At 38.7% G+C, this 21,102-nt stretch overlaps 1 protein-coding gene across 1 annotated transcript in view; it reads left to right on the top strand.

Annotated features, from left to right (window-relative positions):
• The window catches only part of CDKAL1 (CDK5 regulatory subunit associated protein 1-like 1), a 980,453-nt gene that overhangs the window by 433,936 nt on the left and 525,415 nt on the right, over positions 1-21,102 (top strand). Inside the window, exon 8 of the mRNA XM_006860787.1 lies at positions 14,893-14,996. Coding sequence (XP_006860849.1) covers positions 14,893-14,996 — 104 coding nt within the window. The remainder of the gene's footprint in view (positions 1-14,892; positions 14,997-21,102) is intronic.

The following is a 21,102-nucleotide window of genomic DNA, read 5'->3' as shown; positions in this document are numbered from 1 at the left end:
TGGAGTCCTGGTGTGGCACTGTGGGTTAATGAGTTTGACTACAAAGCTGATTTGAGCTACAAGGTCCACGGTTCAAGCCCCTTTGTTGTTGTTGTTGTTGTTAGGTGCCATTGAGTTGGTACCGACTCATAGTGACCTTATGCACAGCAGAATGAAACACTGCCCGATCCTGGGCCAAGCTCACAGTCAAGCCCCTTAGAAACCTTATATATGATCAGAACTGACTTAACGCACTTAACCACAACAACATATATTTATTTTTAATGTTTTATTGTGAATTATGTGATAGTGTACAACAACATATTTTTAAAGGAACCCTGGTGGTGCTGTGAGTTAGGCATTGTGCTGTTAACTTCAAGGTTGGTAGTTCAAATCCACCAACCCTTCTATGTGAGAGCAATGAGGCTGTCTGCTTCTGTAAAGGAAACTTTATTTAGGGTAGCTATGATACGGAGTCGACTCGAATGGCAGTGATTTTGATTTGATGTACTTTAACTTTTGGTAAATTCCTACTTGAAGACAGAAAAGTGGCTGTTTTCCCAACTAGGTGTTTGCCCAGCCTTACCTGTCCTAAGAAGGAACGCTGGTAGCCTAGGGGTTATACATTGGGCTTAGTAACTGAAAGGTCAGCAGATCAAATCTACCAGATGCTCCATAGGAGAAAGATGAGGCTTTCTAATCCCGTAAAGATTTACAGCTTCGGGGTCACTGAGTCGGAACTGACTCGATGGCACATCACCACCTATCCTAAGAACTGAAGTTTTCATTGAGGGAAGACTCTGCGAGTTTTCTTAAGACTGTTGATATACTTGCACACTATTGTTTTAAATAGTCTTATTTTTTTTTTTTTTTAATTTTAGGAACATTTCCTTGAACATTCACTTTGGAGTATCAAAAGAAGTTTTTGTTTGTGGTTGGAAAAAAATGTTTTTAACCTGCCAACAGAACTTAAAATTGCATAAGAAAATGGGTGTTGATGCTGAGAAATGATGTGTAGGCAGCAGATCTCTTGTTCTGTCTGAAAACAGTGATGAAATACAAACAAATAGGGAATTGCTGCTGCTCTATTTTAGTGTGGGAAAGACAGCTTCCAAGTAGGGAGAACAGTTTCTGCTGTTTTAATAAACTTTTGTTATATTCAGGCATAGGATCTAATTGGCTGTCATTATCAGAGTCACTGAAAGTTAATTTCTATAAAAAGAACCATCATGTGTATATCATCAAAATTGTGCTGGAGTTTATAACTTGGATAGGATAATCTTTAGGTGATTTGCAAGCTCTTATAGAATTTTGTATTGGGCAAATTTATCTTGAAAATCAGTTCTTTCATTCCTCAAAGCCTCACAATATATAGTATATTGTTGTTGTCAAGTGCCAACGAGTCAGTTCTGACTTATAACCATCCTGTATAGGGTTTCCAAAGAGCGGCTGGTGAGCTTGAACCGATGACCTTGCTGTTCAAAGCAGCCTTGCAGTCCATCCAGTGCATTAACCTGCAGCACCCCTCCAGGACTCTCATAGTATGTAGTGGTTACTTTTTAATAGAATCACCAGGATACTTGGTGAAGACAATGAACATGATAGATGTTCGTTCTATTAAATACACTTGTTTCCTCATTCCACTAAAAATTCTTTGTGTAAATGAAATACAAGGTATTACTTTTCAACTGCAGTCTGTTGGGTTAGCATCAAAATAATGCAGCGGTCCACTCACTTCAGGAGTTGTGGTTCTCAGTGTAGTCCCAGCACCAGTGGCATTTAGCATCACCAGAATTGCAAATTCTTGGCATCACTCCAAACCGAAACCAAGCCATCCTACTGCCATCAAGTCTATTCTAACTCATAGCATCCCTGGTCATGGTTTCTGAGACTAATCATCTTCTTTGGAGCAGTCAGTCTCATCTTTTCCCTCCAAAGCACCTGATGAGTTTGAACTACTGCCCTTGAGATTAGCAGCCTAGTGCCTGACCCACAGTACCTCTCCTGAACTGGCAACTAGTGCTTTAAGTAGACAGACCTCCTGGAGCATTTGATGTGCATTCCATTTTGAGAACCATTGAGTTAGAGGTTATCAGTCAATTAAGCCTTTATGGTTTCTTTGGCAAATAAGCTCCCTTAAAGCCTAAGTGGACCAGTCTTCTGTTTGTTTATGATCAATCCCATGAGGCGTATCCTTAGCCAGTGATCTTGCTTGGTCATCATTTCCGAGCCTGGGAAATTTGCTGTTATAGCCAGAAGCCCCACCCATGCTCCGGGACCTTTATTTGAAGGTCACTGCCCCATCCTGGCCTCTGCCTGTTCCTTGCCTTTAGGTTGCATCTCAGCTGCAGTTGTACAATGAGCTTTATTGTTGTCCTTGTTCAGCAAAAGCATGCTTAACTGGAGATGCTTGGGAAAGGACTGGCTGTGGGGGTGGGGATTAGATGTCTTCTGGACCTCCAATTTCATCTATTGCTCTACCCACTCACTGCCACCTAGGCGAATGTGAGTCACAGCAACCCCTTCTGCCAGAGGAGACAGCCTCATCTGTCTCCCGTGGAATGGCTGGTGGGTTTAAACTGCTGACCTTGCGGTTAGCTCAGTATTGAACCCACTGTGCCACCAAGGCACCTTCATCTCTTTGCAGAATCACTTAACTTCCAAGCCTCTGCGTTCACGAAACTTAATATGGTTTAGGTAATTGGGGGGTTTCTTTCTTGTATCTTTTATTGTTTTAATCTTATTGAATCAGCTAATATTACCAGACATTCAGCTTTTTTGTGTGTAGTAGAGGCAGAGAACTGAGTTAACAATGGTGGATTTTCTGCACACAGTTGTCAGACTAAAGTTATCTCTATGTAGGTCAGAAGAAGTAGGCACATTCAATCATTCTTCATTTTCCACCATTCAAGGTTCTTTTATTAGAAGTTGTTGTCATTGTTAAGTGCCATTGAGTCAGTTTCAACTCATAGCAATCCTGTATAGGGTTTCCAAGGAGCAGCTGGTGGGTTTGAACTGCTGACCTTATAGTTTGCAGTATAGTGCTGATCCTACAGTGCCACACCAGGAGTCCATTTGATAAATGTGTGGAGTAGTCATGAAAATTAGGGCATTAGATCAGTGGTTAAGAGCATTGATATTCAGCTGTACCTGCTGGATTGGAAACAGAACAGGAAGCAAATGGGGGAAACGAAGGCCTTTCTCCCTTTTCCAGCCTTTCATTCTCCCTCTACCGCCCCCTCCTGGCATGACACTGTGGCTGGATGGCACTTCACAACAACAACAAAACCAAACCTAGAGCTGTTGTGTGCTGCTAGGTCATTTCCATCTCAGAGTAACCCTATAGGATTTCCAAGAGCAGCTGGTGGGTTTGAACTGCTGACCTTGTGATTAGCAGTCCATTGCTGATCCTACAGTGCCACATCAGGGCTTACTCAGTTTAAAATCCAAGTTTCACTACTTCCTAGCTTTGAATTAAGTTACTTTAGTCTCATTCTGCCTGTTTTCTCTTCTGTAAAAGAAGGAAAATGAAAACACTGACCTCACAAATTTTCTGGAAGGCTATTAAGTGGTTTAATATTTGTAAAGTGCTTAAAATTGTGCCCTTCACACAGTCAGGTATGGTATAAGTACTGTTAGTACTTACTAGGATGCTAACAAGACTGTTTTATTTTTAAAGAATCTGTACTTAGATAGATTATCCCTTTACACATTGCATATAAATTGAACATATTTTGAATAAAATTTTGATGAAATTAGAAATACAGTTACTGGGAACAACATTATGAGGCTTTTAACACACATTAGTAGATTGTCTTCAGCAAAGTTAAACTGATTTTCAGTCTCTTCAGCAATCTCAGAGAATCCCTAGATATGTAATTATTAAGCCAAATTAGAAAAATGATTTTATCTTGATAAAATCTTAAAATGAATCCACATTCTGTACTGAAACTAGAAAAAAAGAAAAAGAGAAAAACAGGTAGCAAAGTTAAACTGATTTTCAGTCTCTTCAGCAATCTCAGAGAATCCCTAGATAAGTAATTATTAAGCCAAATTAGAAAAATGATTTTATCTTGATGAAAATCTTAAAATGAATCCACATTCTATAGTGAAACTAGAAAAAAAAGAAAAAGAGAAAAACAGGTAAAATGGGACAGGAATTATTTGGAGATGTAAGGGAAAAATTTTACAATAGTATATGTTGTTAAATAACAAATAACAAAATAAATTTTTAATGTAGGAAATGAAATGACTCTAGGGTCCTTTAAAATACTGCATGCCCTGGTGGAGTTGTAGGATAAATGCTGGACTGCAAACCTCGAAGTCAACAGTTCTAACCCACCAGCTACTCCATGGGAGAACAATAAGGCTGTATGTTCTTGTAAAGACTTGCGCCTTGGAAACCTTATACTGGGTCACTGTCAATCTGAATGAACTTGATGCCAGTGGGTTTTGTTGGGATCATTTGTTTTGTAACTGTTGATAACTGTGGGTACTCAGTATCTGTCCTTATCAATAATACTTTGATGAATTTATGTTTATTCAGTTAATTCTTTTAAACATGGTGACTTTTTTTTTTTAAGTTTTTATTGTGAATTGAGTGATAGTTTACATGGGAGAACATGAGCTTTACATTCATCATATCATATTTCATTGCAATGATTACAGTCCCTTCCATGCATCATTATTCAACAGGATTTTTACTTCCATTCCCTCTGTGTTTTTTGTAGCGGGGTGGGGTGGGGTGGGGGAGGTATGTGCACCGAAGCACTCAGGAATATATAACCATTCAAACAACCCATGGGTATACCCTGCACGCCAGCCCCTTGGCCACCAGCACACAACCCTTCTCCCTCTCAGAGTTCAGGGTCCCCAGCCACTCCATCTCTCCATGTCATTGTCTCTGCCTTCATCTCTGGTGTCACTGCTTCTCTGGATAGGGTCCCGCACTTTGCTCTTCTCACTTGATGGTTTCAGGGTCCTCCACTCCTGGACTGCAAGATCAACCACTCCCCTCCTTTTGTTACAACATGTCTACCTGTACATTTGCAACATTCACAGTCAGTCTTAATAGCAGTTATTCACTATTGAACCACAAGAGTCTTATCCCCATGTCCTTTCACCAGCCCTGCCCAGACAGGTTGGAAACCACTCAGTGGAGATTCTACCTTCCCCCACATAAACATGGGAACTTATTATACAACAGAATGAAATGTGGCCTGGTCCTTATTCCCAGTTTTTGGTATGTTTGAGTCCATTGTCATAGGCACTGTGAAATTTTGAGTGCCTTCCAACCTAGGGTCTCACCTTCCAGTGCTGTATCGGACAGTATTTGTGGTGATTCTTTCACTGGCTAATTTTCTAAAGTGGATCACCAGGCTTTTCCTTCCTAGTCTGCCCTTAGTCTGAAAGCTCAGCTGAAACATGCACATCCTAGGTACCTCCATTGGCCTTTGAAATATAGGTGGCGTATCTTCCAGCACCAGAGCATCACAGTACATCAGACTGACAGATAAGTGGTGGATCTCAAAATGACTCATTTCTTCCATCTGAGATGCATTTTCTCTTCTGCATCCTAATGGTAATGAAATTAACATGGTTCTTTATAAGAAGTGAGTGAAATATTTGTTGTTGTTGTTAAGTGCCCGTCGAGTCAGTTCTGATTCATAGTCACTCTGTATTGGGTTTCCAAGGAGCTACTGGTGGGTTTCAAGTGCTGACATTGCAATTAGCAGTCCAGTACCGATCCTACAGCACCACATAGGGGCAAATTAATGGATTATGGAAGAATAAAAGAGCTGTTGTTGAATTGGTAGTGATTTATGATCAGCCAAGGAAATAAGATGTAATATATATGAAGGAGAAGATACACTAAAAAGTTGAATCATTAACCATGGTGTAGCACTCAAGTGAGAAGAGCTTTCTGTACTGGATGTTTGAGAAGTCACCTTTAATAGTCAATGGATTTAGTGGTAGGAACCTGTCAGTTTCCTCATCTTGCCTGTCTAGCTAATAGTACTTTTCTTGGCCGTGCTTTGGATAGTAATTTCTAAAGGTCAACATTTAATTTTACTGTAATTATTATAATGGTGGTAGTTGTGTGACATGGAGTTGGTTCCAACTCATAGTGACCCTGTATTGGGTTTCCAAGGCTTGCAATCTCATTTTTCTCCAGCAGAGTGACTGGTAGTTTTGAACTGCTGATCTTGAGGTTAGCAGCCCTATTCATAACCACTACACTACCAGAGCTTCTTAGAATCGCTTCTCTTGAATTTGGTAAATTAGTTTAAGTTGAAATAGTGGGTAATTGCAGAAATACTTAGGTATTACTTTTCCAATTCAATTAAAAACCCTTCGTCTCTCTTATTATGTAATTGTTGTTGTTGTTATGTGCCATAGAGTCGGTTCCAACCCATAGCAACCCTGTATAGGGTTTCCGAGGGTGTAAATCTTTACGGGAGTAGAAAGCCTCATCTTTCTCCCGCGGTGCAGCTGGTAGTTTCGAACCGCTGACCTTAAGGTTCGCAGCCCGATTCGTAACCACTATGCTACCAGAGCTCCTTATTATGTAATTACTCACAGCATTATTTGTCCCAAACAACATAAGTTATTTTCCCACACAGGTTATAAAATTATCTGAATGTAGCTTTCTAGTTTTGACTCTGTTGAAATATAAGATCCTCCCCACCCCCCAGGATGTTTTGACCAGTGCTAGGACAATATCTTTTATCCCGGGCGCCAAAATATGGTACCTGTGATATAGAATTAACTTCGGCCCAGTGTTTCCTGTGAGATTTCACCCTGGCAGACGCCAGACACTTCAAGAGCCCCTGAGGAAGCAAAAACAATAGCTCTCCTCGTTGGTTCTCCTTTACTTTTTAACTATATTTTGTTGTCCATTATTTAGATTTGGGGGTTGATATATTTAGCATGTGGCTCAGTCAAACCTTCAAAAGATTAACCCTTAGGTAAGTCTTTGATTGGCATCACATTTCATTCACTGTCTTTAGAATATTCGAAAGTATAACTTTAGTTTTACTTTTAGTTTAATTATAGGTGATGTTTAACCACTCAGCCGTGGGAATTATTTCTAATATGTTGCTGTTGTTAAGTGCCGTTGAGTCAGTTCCTACTTAAAGAGACCCTGCATAGTGTTTCCAAGGCTTTCAATCTGCTGGAGCCTAACACCTTGTGTTTCTCCTGCAGAATGGCTGGTGAGGTTGAACCGCTAACCTTCTTCAGAGTCCAGTGCTTATCGTATGGAGCCACTGTGTTCTCTTTTTTTTAATATTGTTGTTGTCAGGTGCCATCGAGTTGGCACCAACTCATATCTATGCACAACAGAATGAAACACTGCCCGGTTCTGGGCCAACGTCACAATTGTTGCTAAACCTGAGCCTGTCGCTGCTGCCACTGTGCCAATCCATCTCACTGGGGTCTTCTTCTTTTTTTCTGAGCCTCCACCTTACCAAACATGACATCCTACTCGAGTGACTGGTTCCTCCTGATAATATATCCCAAGTATGAGAGATGATGAAATCTGGCCATCCTGGCCTCCAAGGAGCATTCTGGCTGCGCTTCTTCCAACACAGATCTGTTGGTTCTTCTGGCAGCCCGTGGCACTTTCAATAGTCTCCTCCAACACCATAATTCAAATGCATCAGTTCTTCTACAGTCTTCCTTATTCATTTCATTATATAAATGGGGCTTCAACTCAAGCACATAGTAATAGTACCACTTTTTACAAATACAAATGCCTTGTTTCCATTCATGTAGACTTTGATTCATTGAGCTTGGTAAGAGGCCAGGTCTCTGTACCTAAAAAGATAAAAACAAGCAAAACAAAAAAACAAACATGCTCCAAGGTGTGTAGAGGAGCTAGGGGTAGAATTGTATGTATGCAAATAAAATGTTCTTTTATGATAGCAAATAGATGGTGTTGTTGAGTGTCGTCGAGTCAATTCTGACCCATAGCGACCCTGTCTAGAGTTTCCAAGGAGCAGCTGGTGAGCTAGAACCGCCAACCTTGCAGTTCAAATGGATAGTTGTCTGTAAAAACCCTGTTTAGTTTTCATCTTGGACATTCATAAGTTAGGCTGAATTACGTACTATACAGAGTACCTTTTTATAGGGTCTCCAGATCGAGTGGTTGACGAGATATCTTTGTTCCTTTAGCAAATCTTATTTGGTGAATACTGCTGTCTCCATTGTTGTCTTTGGAAAGTCTAGACAATATCTTAGCCTTAATATTTTGACTGCTCTCATTGTTTTTTATGAAACAAAAAGTATAGGTGGAGTAGAAGAAAACTTTTGGGAAACTATGTGCTTTATTGTTAACAGAATGTTGCTATCTTTCACCATGGTATTTTAGTAAACACATCCATTATGTATATGGGACCTTGTCTCTGAGAGAGTAAACTTTCAGCTACAAATGAAGACATTAAAGACTCAACTGAAATTATTGTAGTTACTTATTAATTATGTTTCCTCCATGTTCCCATCCATTGGCATGTTAGTTGATTCAGGCCTATATTCAGTTCTAGAAAGTCATTTTCTTTGCTGTTTTTTCCTGCATGTCTTGTACTCTAAAGATTACCATTGAAATGTAAGACAACACGGAAATGGTAAAGAATTATCGTAAGCATGAATCATCTTTGGACCTTGGTGGATATTTGTTGGCTTCTTGTGCAATGAGAAATATAAAGGAAGTATAGTTTAAGTTTTCTTGTGAAATGGCATTTGTGACTTTCCTTCTGTTTTACTGTTAAAGTAGGATATCTCTTGTAGAGGACAGTAGAGAGGAGTTTAGCTTTAGCTTTTTCTTTCTTTCTTTCTTTCTTTCTTTCTTTCTTTCTTTCTTTCTTTCTTTCTTTCTTTCTTTCTTTCTACTGTCTTCACTTGGAAAAACAAAACATTAGCATTTTATTTGGGGCTCCTTTTGTGTAGGTGTTTTTAAATTGTATTGCATTGTAGCATTCCAAGGTCTGGAAACTGCTAGTGTAAAGACAGACAGTTATATTAAAATGGATAGTTTTTGGTAGAGCTTTAGTTACTTTCATTTCTCTTCTCAAGTGGTTTGTTTCACATGGCATACAGACTGGGTTCAGTTTATGTCCTGTGTAGGGTTCCTGCTTATGGTTCTAGCCTCCAAGATTTAGTTTCCTGTTTCTAGCTGCCTAATATCCCTATCACCAGTTGGTGCCACCCACATTTCTAATGTCCCTAGATAGTAACCCCTTTTCCTACCATGTATTTCACTGGGTTTGCTCCATGCAGGTCCAATGATAATTGTCAACCCACTTTTCTGCTTAGCACAGCAGTTGTCTCTGCAGCCAGTGATGGGCTTAACTGATTTGGTCTGTCAACTAGTCAGCTATTGTTCTGAGTACTTATTGGTATTGGGATAAAGCACTGGACTGTAAGGTCGATTTCAACCACAAGGTTGGTGGTTCAAACTCATCAGCTGTTCCTTGAAAACCCTATACAGGGTTGCTATGAGTTGGAACTGACTCTACGGCACTTAACAGCAACAAACAGTGCTTGGTTCCTAAAGTCAGCGGTTCTAACCCACAACCACCAGATACTCTGTGGAAGAAAGATGTAAGAGTCACAACCTTGGAAACCCTCTGGGGCAAAATCCTACTGTCTCTTATAGGCTCACTCTAACTTGGAATTGACTAGACATCAGTGTGGGGGGGGGGGAGGCTTAGTTTTGTTTCTTAAGATATATGGCTGTTCCTTTTTTTTTTTTTTTTATTGTGATTTGAGTGATAGTTTACATGAGAGAACATCAGTTTTACACTCATCCTATTGTATTTTGTTTCATTGCAGTGATTACAACCCCCTCTGTGCATCATCATTTAGCAATATTTGCTTCTATTCCCTCTGGTTTGTTTGTTTTGTTTTGGATGTACACAAGAACAATCAGGAACATATGATCATTTAAACAACCAAAGGGCACATTCTGCAAGCTTGCCTCCTGGCTGCCAGCACACAGCCTTTCTCTTTCCTTGAGTCTGTAGTCCTCAGCTGTTCTTTCACTCCATGTCCTCATCTCTGCCGCCATCTCTGGTGTCCCTGCTTCTCTGGATAGGGCCTCACATTCCTCTTGTGCTCTTTTCCCTTGATGCTCCTAGGGTCCTCTGTTCCTTGAAAGTAAGATTAACTACTCCCAAGGTTCAGCTTTATTTGTTGTTGTTGTTAACTGCTGTCAAGTCGGTTCTAACCCATAGTGGCCCTATATAAGTTTTCTGATATGTCTGCTGAGCTTGAACTACCAACCTTGCGATTCAAACTGACTTTGCAGTCTAGTGCATTAACCCAAAAGTGCCACACCAGGACTCTAAAAATTGAATCATGTGACTGGAATGGAGTATACTAGTTTGACTTGTTAATGCTTGAATCAAAAATGTTGTTGTTGTGGCTAAGTGCTGTCAAGTTGGTTGCAACTAATAGTAACCCTATAGAATTGGTGGAATTGAGCTGTTGACCCTTAGGTTCATTGTGACCTTGTGGTACAGCGCATTATAGATTTTGCTTATTTGATTTGTCTTTGACTGGGAGCAGAGGGAGAAGCAGAAGAATGAGTCACATCTGGCTGTTTCTCTCTCCTCCATGAAAAAAGACATCAGTATAGGTGAATTTTTAATAGGCCAACTCTGCTGTTTTAGTCCCAAAGCCTATATGATAATATAAAGATGCCATTTAAAACTAAAGACTGAATGTTTTAAAACTTTTAATTTTTTATTTGTTTTTTGTAGTTCAGGTATTAATTTGGCAAGTTGCTATATGTTTTAACCCTTTGAAATACTTTAATCTGTGAAAATCCGTTGCTGTGTCATCTAGTTTGTGTAAGTTAAACATATTCTACCCCTGATAGCTTTTGAAACTTCAGCGTTTTGCTGCTAAATGCAATGCTTAATCTTCCTCTACCTTTAAGACTTTTTGTCATTTCTTGGCCTGTGGTCATAGAACAAAAAACCTGTGCAAAGATTAGTAGGTGTGATATACTGGTCTTATCCTTCCATCGAAACAGCCTAAGTCTATTCAGGATTTTGCTTGTTCCTTGCTACTCAACAGCCATCTCTTTTTGGTCTGGGCTTTCAACAGTCAACCTTCAAAGATCTTTTGTTTCCTGACGGTTGAAGAAAGTGGCTCAGGGTTCTTACTCTTAGACAATTCTTTAATTGTTTACCGGTCACTGAAACTATCGTTCCTATGAAGAATTTCTTTATTTTATGGGATGCCTGCTATGTCTACATGATTGTGTAACAGAGTTCCTGGTGGATTGGAAAATTATTTTAAACCAAATGGCATCAAAGAGCTCATTCTCTTATGATTTTGCATTGCATCTCCACCCCCCCCCCCGTGTATTATATAAAATCTCTCTCCCTTTTAAAAGTAAAACAGCAGATTTAATGCTTGAATTGTTACTGTTACAGCATGCATACAAAAAATACACTCTATAAAACTTTTTAGTTTGTGAAAGTTAAAAGGGTTACTTTGATAACGGTGGGTTAAGAAGAGAAACCCATTTTAGACAACATAAAATGTGGAACACACACATGTATATTTATTTATTTGGGGGGATTTCAAAAACTTCATGGAAAAATTAAAATTTTCCACACTTTTTGAGAACTCCTTATTGTGTGTGTATATACATTATATATGTATATATATGTATGTATGTATGTGTATGTATATATATGCCAGCCACTTCTCAGAACCCATATAAAGGGACCCACTTGATAACATTTAACAACAACAATTTGTGTATGTGTTCTAATTAACCCCAGAGAAGCAATTTAGTAAAGACTAGTTCAGATTCTTAGAGTCCTGGTGTGACGGTGGAGGACAAGCACTGGACTACTAACTACAAGGTCAGTAGTTCAAACTCACCAGCTGCTCCTTAGAAGCCCTATGTAGGGTCACTGTGAGTCAGAATGGACTAGATGGCACTTAATAACAATAACTAAACCCTTCCTAAATGCAGACATAATTTTACGTGCCTTACATGTATAGTCCAGTTCTTCTTGTAAATGTTTAAAATGGATCTGTTTCCTCCCTTCTCTTTTCCCACACGGTTGTAACTTATAGCCTAAGTCTGAAATATTAGTAACTTTTTAAAGATAATCAGCTTAATTCATGGAGCCCTGTATTGGTTGTTGTTGTGGTTGTTGTGTGTCATTGAGTCCGTTCCAACTCATAGCATCCATGTATAGAGTTTCCATGGTGGTAAATGTTTACAGCAGCAGAAAGCCTTATCTTTCTCTCACAGGAGATTTGGTCAAGTTGAACTGCTTGACCATGTGGTTAGTTGTCCAGTTTGTAACCCACTACACTACCAGGGCTATTAAATCATAAGACAGGAGGAATTGCTAAAGCTGTTTCCACACTCATTATATATGACCTTTCTCCATTTGTGAGTTCTTGAATGTCAAATAAGATATGGGGACCTAGAAAGCCTTTCCCACATTCCTTACATTGCAAAGATCTGTTCCCCTGTGTGAGTTATCTATTGGTAATCTAAGAAAAAAAGAGCAATGAGAGAGGGAGCCAGGAGACATGGTGAGTCTGAGGAGGTGCAAATAGCAGATAGGAGGGGCTTCAAAACGTTCCTGGAAAAGTCCATTATCTTTTCATTCCATTTTTCCCCCATGAACTTTTTGAAGCTCTCTTATGCCCTGGAAGCAGCCAAATTTCACCAAATGAATGCCAGTCCTAAGGGGAACCTCCTGATGAATGGGGGGCTTTAGTACATTGAGGGGACCATGGAGCTATTTGAGGAACTATGAAGGAAGAGCCCTAGTCTTCCTGGGTTCCCAACTTGTCAGATGAGGTGACATGGTTTGCCACAGAGCCAACTGAAGAATAAACATCATATAGTTTGAAATCTAGATTCCTGGCTTTGAATCTCAACTCAGTTAAATGAGCTAATGTGTGTAAAACACCTCCAACACTGTCTCATACTCAAAGCTAAGAAAAAGTGAATTGCCTTCCCAAGGATAAGATAACAGGACGGTATTTTCCTTATCCTTGTTATGGAAGGTCAGAAATTGAAAATATGAGAAGACATACAACTGTGATAAATTATAATATGTGTATTTGTTTTGTTGTTGTTAAGCGCTGTCCATTCTGATCTGACTCATAGCAAGCCTGTATTGTGTTTCCAAGGCTCTAAATCTTTGCGGGAGCAGAAAGTCTCCCAATGGAGCTGCTGGTGGGCTCAAATCACCCATCTTGTGGTTCACAATCCAGTGCTCGTTGTATGGAGCCACCACACTCACATTGTATGTATTATTGTTGTTGTTAAGTGTCACCGAGTTGGTTCTGATTCATAGCAACTCTGTATAGGGTTTCCAAGGAAGGGCTGGTGAGTTTGAACCACCGACCTTGTAGTTCAAACTGATCTTGAGGTTGAGTGCTTATCCTATGGCGCCACACCAGGATATATATGTATGTATTAGCGTAGTGGTTATGAATCGGGCTGTGAGTCACAAGGTTAGCAGTTCGAAACTACCAGCGGCTCCGCAGGAGAAAGATGAGGCAGAACGCTCCCGTAAAGATTTATAGCCTCGGAAACCCTGTACAGGGTCACTATGAGTCGGAATCGACTCCACGGCACATAACAACAACAACAACAATGTATATTTAAATATAAATTGCTATGGAGTGAAGCAAAGGGTTTTAGCTGATTAAGATTATGTGGCTGGTGAAGTAATAAAACACAATTCCAAATATATGTGTTATTTTGCTTTCAGGTTCTATGCTAAGATCATAGACAGTAAGCATTGTATAACTAACTGTGGAGTATAATGATTCATGTGTACATTTAAGGATGCATATTAATAAAAGAAAGCAATGGTCCAATTAAGTTACTAAAAGTTCAATATTTTTTTGTTGTTCCAAAAGAAAGAAAATTTCAAGCCTTTATGTTTTGTGATCATTGAAAACTTTGCTATTCATTATAGCAACTGAATCACCAAAGAGATATGTTGTTCTTTTCCATGTTGTTGAGCCTTATCTTTTTGGCATGGAACTATTTTATTATGCTCTGACGGTTTTATTGTATTTTAAATTATATTTTAATTATATTTTTCAAGTACATAAGTAGAACCAACATTTTCGATTTTAAAAGGTAATTCTTTATCATGTCTAAAAACTATTGAGAAATAAATCTGTTTAACCATTTGACTAATGTAATTCCAAAGAATATCCAACAGACACATTTTAATAGTTTATTTTCTTTGATCTCAAGACATAAAAATTATCTGAAAATTTCCGGTGCATATATTTTTATGAGAATGTCATGTTGCCTATTCTTATATCATTGGTCAAGGGCTAAATAAGCATGTGTCATCATTTCTGAACAATACATTATAAATTATTAAGTTTTGTCGAGTCAATTCTGACTCATAGCAATCCTGTGTAGAGTATCTGAGGAGTGGCTGGTGAGTTTGAACTGCCGACTTTGTAATTAGCAGTCCATTTACTTATCCTACTATGCCACACCAGGACATTATAAATAAGTTATGTTAAGTTTTTGTCTGCTTATATGAAGTCAAAAGATTGTAGAAAAAACAAAACAGTGGGTCTTGAATTTCTTTTAATTAGTTGATCATTTAGTATTTATAAATTCTGTTCTTCATAGCTATGTGCATTTTAAGATAATCTGATGCAATTTGTACAACCATTCTTAAATAGTTGAATTAATTTGCAAATTTCTGTGCTTGTTGGCAACAAAATAAATATGACACATGGTAAATGTTTATTTTTGATATATCTTGTATAAACTAGGAAATAGTATTAAAGTTGCATCTCAGTGTATAATTTGTTTGTTTGATTGTTTTCTCTATGTTAAGTATACACTGTCTTTATATATCTGAGACTTATTCATTGCTCTCATTTGAACAGGTGTCTCAATGCCTGCACCTACTGTAAAACTAAACATGCCAGAGGAAATTTGGCCAGTTATTCGATTGATGAACTAGTAGATAGAGCCAAGCAGTCATTTCAAGGTAAGAGTTTCTAGAATTGTTTGCCACATTTATATTCTAAATAAATTATCTTAGACTTCTAGTTATACCCAGCTTTAGACATATGTTACTTGATCTTTCTTAAGAGTGTAGAAGTATTTAAAAAAACTAACAAAAAGATGGTACCAGATTGAATGCATTCAGGTACTGGAACCACTCCACCCAGAGCGGTAGCAACTGAGATGCCTAATGAGGAGAATTCTTTGTGTAGGGTGTCTGCATCAGTCACTTGTGGGGAATGTCACTGTCGGTCAGCATGTAGTAAGATTTCTCTTTAATGTGATCATACTTGCTTTATCACATAAGTACTTGAACCATAAACTTACACTTGAGTCTTTGTTATAATGTGGGCCTGCCAACATTGGTGTGTTTTTTTTTACACTCAACATGAGATAATCTATGTGTTGTACTCTAGAGGGTTAATAGATATTGGCAATATACTTTTTTCTTTTAGCAAGTAACAAGGAGTACTAATTTGAGCTCTCCACACTCTGAGTCTCAGGAAGCTTTGGTTCCAAATATACTTCTTTATTTCATAATTCTGTGACTTTGACCAACAAGAATTCGGGATGTTCCTTTTAATAGAAAGATGCATACCCTTCATTGATTTATTGACACCATCCATCCAACATTTGCCCCTTGATTTTTGACTCTTTGCTCAGTCCTCTCCTCAACTCACATTCAAACAATATTGAAATGGAAATGAAAGGAAGCTCATTAGATTCTTGCCAGCATTTTGTTTTAGAGTCAAAATACAAGCAGTCCCCAGGGAGCATACATCCAATTTTGTACAACCTCTCCTTGTCCTTTAAGCAGGGTTTTGAACCAATGTGAACTGCTTCTGGCATGGCTGAAAAGCAATATAGGAATATTCTTAAATGTATACAGTTTGGATGTTTTGTCACAATAACTAAAATGGGGGAAAATACAGTTTGAAGCCTTGGAATAGGTGACTCAGAAGAGGTGTAGTGAGCCGTACACATTCAGGGTTAGTGTGGTCATCTGCCAGCTTGAGTCGGTGTTACCATCTTTGGAATTCCTCAGCCATGACTGAACTGAGAAGAACCTGTTCTAAGCCCTGCTTTGAAGCAATTGAGCCAACCTGTAGTCCTACCAGAATTCTTCATCACAATCACCTACACTTATTTCACGTGAAGTTTTGAAATCCTTTACACCTTCTATTGTACTAAAACCAAACCAAAGTCACTGCCATTGAGTTGATAGCAACTTCTAGTTACTGCACAGCGTTTCTGAGGCTGTAAATCTTTACAGGAGCAGAAAGCCTCATCTTTTCCCCATGGAACAGCTGGTGGGTTTGAACTGTTGACTTGGCAGTTGATAATCTGATGCTTATCCCAAAGCACCAAATATGAATTGTATGTGTTTTTTCCCGACTTCCCTACAAATTCTTAAAGACACAGTTAGGAATGGATCTTGGGACTGCCTGTATTGTTAATTTGAGGAATATTGAGTGGTTGTCTTTTCTACAGTATGACTTCTGTACGGATTTTTCAGAAGCAAAAATATTGTACAGAAATCTAACCTATATGAAAAATACTATTACTGCTGGAAAATTTGGCATTTCCCCACTCCCCACCCCCCGCCCACCTGCTTCCATCTGCTAATGGGAATACTATATGTGCAAAGACCTGGAGTTAGAAAACAAAAAAGGAAAGACATGCTCAGCATTTCTCACACTGAGTATATAATCAAGAACCAATCGTATTGAAGGAAGCCATCCAAGCCGCACTAAAGGCATTGGTGAAAATGAATGGAATGCAAATTGAAATCTTTCCAGAAAGTTGATTAAGCACTAGAAGCATTCACTCATCGGTGCCAAAAAATTTGGAAGGCAGCTACTTGGCCAACGATAGAAAGAGATCCATATTTGTGTCCATTCCAAAGAAAGGTGACCTAACAGAATGCAGAAATCATCTAACAATGTCACTAATATCATATGCAAGTAAAATTTTGATGAAGATAATTAAAAAATGGCTGCAACAGTACATCCACAAAGAACTGCCAGAAATTCAAACCAGATTCAGAAGAGGATGTAGAATGAGGGATATCATTGCTGATGTCAGATCGATCTTGTCTGAAAGCAGAGGATACCAAACAGATGTTTATTTGTGCTTTATTGACTATGCAAAGGCTGTGTGGGTTATGAAAAGCTATAGATAACATTGCCAAGAAGGGGTATTCCAGAGTACTTAATTGTACTCATGAAGAATCATACACAGACCAAGAGGCAGCTGTTAGGACAGAGCATGGGGTTTAAATTAGGAAATGTGTGCACCAGGATTTTAGTCTTTCACCACACTTAGTCACTCTATATGCTGAGCGAATAAATCGGAGAAGTTGGATTATTTGAAGAAGAATGTGGCATCAGGATTTGAGTCAGTTCTGACCTATAGCGACACTTTGTGGGGGTTTCTGAGGAGTGGCTGGTGTGCGTGAACCATGGACTTTGCTGTTTAAACCGACTTTGCAGTCCAATGCATTTACTCTCAGCACCACACCAGGACTCATTAACCACCTGCAATATGCACATGATACAACTCCCGCTTACTGAAAGCAAAGAGGACTTACAATACTTACTGATGAAGATCAGAGACTACAGCCTTAAGTATGGGTTGCACCTCAAAGTAAAGAAAACCAAAATCCTCACCACTGGACTAATAAATAATACAGTGATAAATGGAAAAAAGATTGCCGTTGTCAATAACGTCATTTTTCTTGGTTCTAACATCAACTCTCTAGAAAGTCAAGAAATCAAATGATATCTTGATTGCAAATCTGCTGCATAAGACCTCTTTAAAGTTTAAGAGCAAAGATAGCAGTTCAAGGATTACTTGATCCAAGCCTTTACTTTCAGTCACCTCATATGCAAGTGAAAGTTGGACAATGAATAAGGAAAACAGTAGATGAATTGACTCTTTTGAGTTATGGTGTTGGTGAATAATATTACAAGTATCATGGACAGCAAGAAGAACAAACAGGTCTGTGTTGGAAGAAGTATACCTCCAATGCTCATTAGGCTCCAGCATGGCGAGACTTTGTCTCTCTTACTTTGGACATGTTATCAGGAAGGACCAGACCCTGGAGAAGGACATCATGCTTGGTAAGGTACAGAGTCAGCAAAAAAGAGGAAGTCCCCCATCATGATGGATTGGCACCAGTAGTAGTAGCAGTGGGCAATTGTGAAAACGGCACAGGACCGGGCAGTGTTTTGTTCTGTTGTGCATATGGTTGCCATGAGTTGAAACCGACTTGATGACACTTAACAACAACAACAAACAAGCACTGAATTACTAGCCACAGGTCAACAGTTCAAACTCACCAGCCACTCCTTGGAAACCCTTTACAGGGCCGCTATGAATCCTAACCAACTTGATGGCACTTAACAACAAACCTATCTGACCTATCCCCCAAAATGCCGCAAACTGAAAGGCAATGAATTAATTCCTTTAAGGTACTTTTTCAACATTACACATTTCTAACTTTAGCTACATAAACCTTACAAAAAAACAAAACCTGTTTTATTTTGAAAATTGTTATGAACAGCGTGCAAATGTAAAATCACAGTGTTGTTGTTGAATACCGTGGAGTCGGTTCTGACTCATAGTGACCCTGCACAGGGTTTCCGAGGCTGCACATCTTTACTGGAGCAGAAAGCCTCATCTTTCTCCTGTGGAGCAGCTGGTAGTTTCAAACTGCTGACCTTGAAGTTAGCAGCCCAATTCATAACCACTACGCTACCAGAGCTCACAGTGTAGGATGTTAAATTATTTTCTCTTGCTTCTTCATATCTGTCGTCATCTGTAACTTATGCTAACAATCTGATCTAAATTATTACAGGATATGGACACATTTACATAAGAGGGTACTTCTAAAAGTTCATGGGAAATGAAATGAAAAGATGATGAAATTTTTCCATGAACTTTTTGAATCAGTCTCATTTGCCAGTTGAGAAAAAAAAAAAGACTGACACAAATATACCACACATTTTTGCAAAATAGCACATGCGTGCTAGTAAGCCTTGCATTCTTATTGAAAGTCAGGTGTGACAGAGTGGCAAGGGAGGTTGCATGACTGGCAAAATAATCTATAATGTCGGTGTTACTCGCATGAAAATATAAATGGCAAAGATTTTCTAAAGTTTTCCTACTTAGCTCTCTCGTTTATACTTAGATATGCTCCACTGCGTAACAAAGGTACAATGTGTAGCTTCTGTGGATTTTAGTTATTAGTTAGCAGCTAGAAAGTTCCTGAGAAGCAAGGCTGGAAAGACATCATCCTGCTCACTTAGGGCACACACACCATCAAGGACGACTAATCACTACAAAAGGACTCATGCATGGTGGAGGGTAGGTGAAAACATGGGACGCCCTTCATGGTGTGGGTTCACACAGCAGGTGCAGAAAGGGCTCCGACAAACTAACAGTTATGAGGATAGTGCCAGACCACATAATAATGTTTCAACCTGTTAAACGTAAAGTCATCATGAGTCTCCTCGGCTGGACAGCAACTAGCTACCACATTGCCCTAAGTGATTTAGGCCAGTTACAGTGACAGTAGTCAGAGCAGGGAGTTGTAGTGGCTATTTTTAGAAGCAGTGCTAGGTTGATATAGTATTCCTACCATTATCATCATAATAGAAATATCTGTGTCTTTTTATTCCTAATCATGGAATGTTTGCAATGTACAGTTTTCCTCTTGTATTACTATCTATCTATCAGAGTCAAAACTGAATGCTGGTCTTTGGACTGATTAACTCTGTCTCCTTATCACTTGCCAGCAACCGTCCACTTTACCAAACATGTTCTTTTCTAGTAATTGGTGTTTTCTTAGAACATGTCTAAAGCACGGAAGACAAAGTCACACCATCCTTATATCTTACGGCATTCTGGCTATACCCTTTTGGTTGCTATGTGGTGCTCTTTCTAAAAGATTGAGGTCATCATTTACTAGGGCAATGTTTTCTGCAAAAGACAATGGGATTTTAATGGTTTTATAGAATTCCTGAAGTTTAACTTCCAAGATTATGAATACTAATTATGAAGTAGATATAATAGAAGAAATTACTCGTTTTCTTATCTATGACTTTTGCATATTTAGTTTTTTGTTTTTTTTTTTTAATTCTGCATATTTAGTTTTGTTTTAATAATTCAGGTGTTAGGAGTAATCCTAGGACCAGAAAGCCCTTAAAATCTCATTATGCCATGATTAGATTGTCCTGTGATGAACAGCAAACATTACGTTCTATGAAAAGTTACTCTAATAGTCTATGTAGGCTGCCAATAAACTTGAGTACTGTGTTTAAAGATCTCTTGCTGGTGGAAATTAAATTTTACATTCTTAAAATAGAAACTGCTTTCTTTTCTTTTCTTAATTTTATAAGGGCTACTCTGGTAGCATGGAGTCCTGGTGTGGCGCTGTGGGTTAATGCGCCAGACTGCAAAGTTAGTTTGAACTACACGGTTGGCAGTTCAAGCTCACCAGCTACTCCTTGGAAACCCTACACAGGGTCACTATGGGTCGGAAATGACTCGATGGCACTTAACAGCAACAACAACTCTGGTAGCATAGTGGTTACAAATTGGACTGCTAACCTCAAGGTCAGCAGTTCGAAACTACCAGAAAGATGTGGTTTTCTGCTCCCATAAAGATTTACAGCCTCGGAAACCCTGTGCAGGGTCATTATGAGTCAGAACTAACTTCACGGTACTTAACAACAAACAGAAATATAAAATAATTTTTTTTAAGTTTTTAAGCCAGTTTCAGAATGTGAATAAGATCCCAGATGCGTGTCATATGATAGGGTAAAGAATAAGGTCTCAATTTTTTTCTCAGTAGCATACTTATCAGAGATTTTACATTTATGAAGAAAAATATTTCTTGGAAATTAAAAGGCAGTAAGAGACTAAGTGAAAATTCAAAATCTAGGTTTCACTCAGAAGAGATTCTGAAGTACTCATGAAATCATTCTGAATATAAAGTGTTTTACCAAGGTATTAAATGTATGCTGACTACACATACACCTGCCCAGAAAATGAAAAATGTAGCTCATTACCTTTTCAGTGGACAG

Source organism: Chrysochloris asiatica, unplaced genomic scaffold (genome assembly GCF_000296735.1).
Source record: "Chrysochloris asiatica unplaced genomic scaffold, ChrAsi1.0 scaffold00040, whole genome shotgun sequence".
In the NCBI taxonomy this organism is placed as follows: domain Eukaryota; kingdom Metazoa; phylum Chordata; class Mammalia; order Afrosoricida; family Chrysochloridae; genus Chrysochloris; species Chrysochloris asiatica.
The sequence above is the reverse complement of the archived record's forward strand: the minus strand, read 5'-3'. Positions and strand labels throughout refer to the sequence as shown.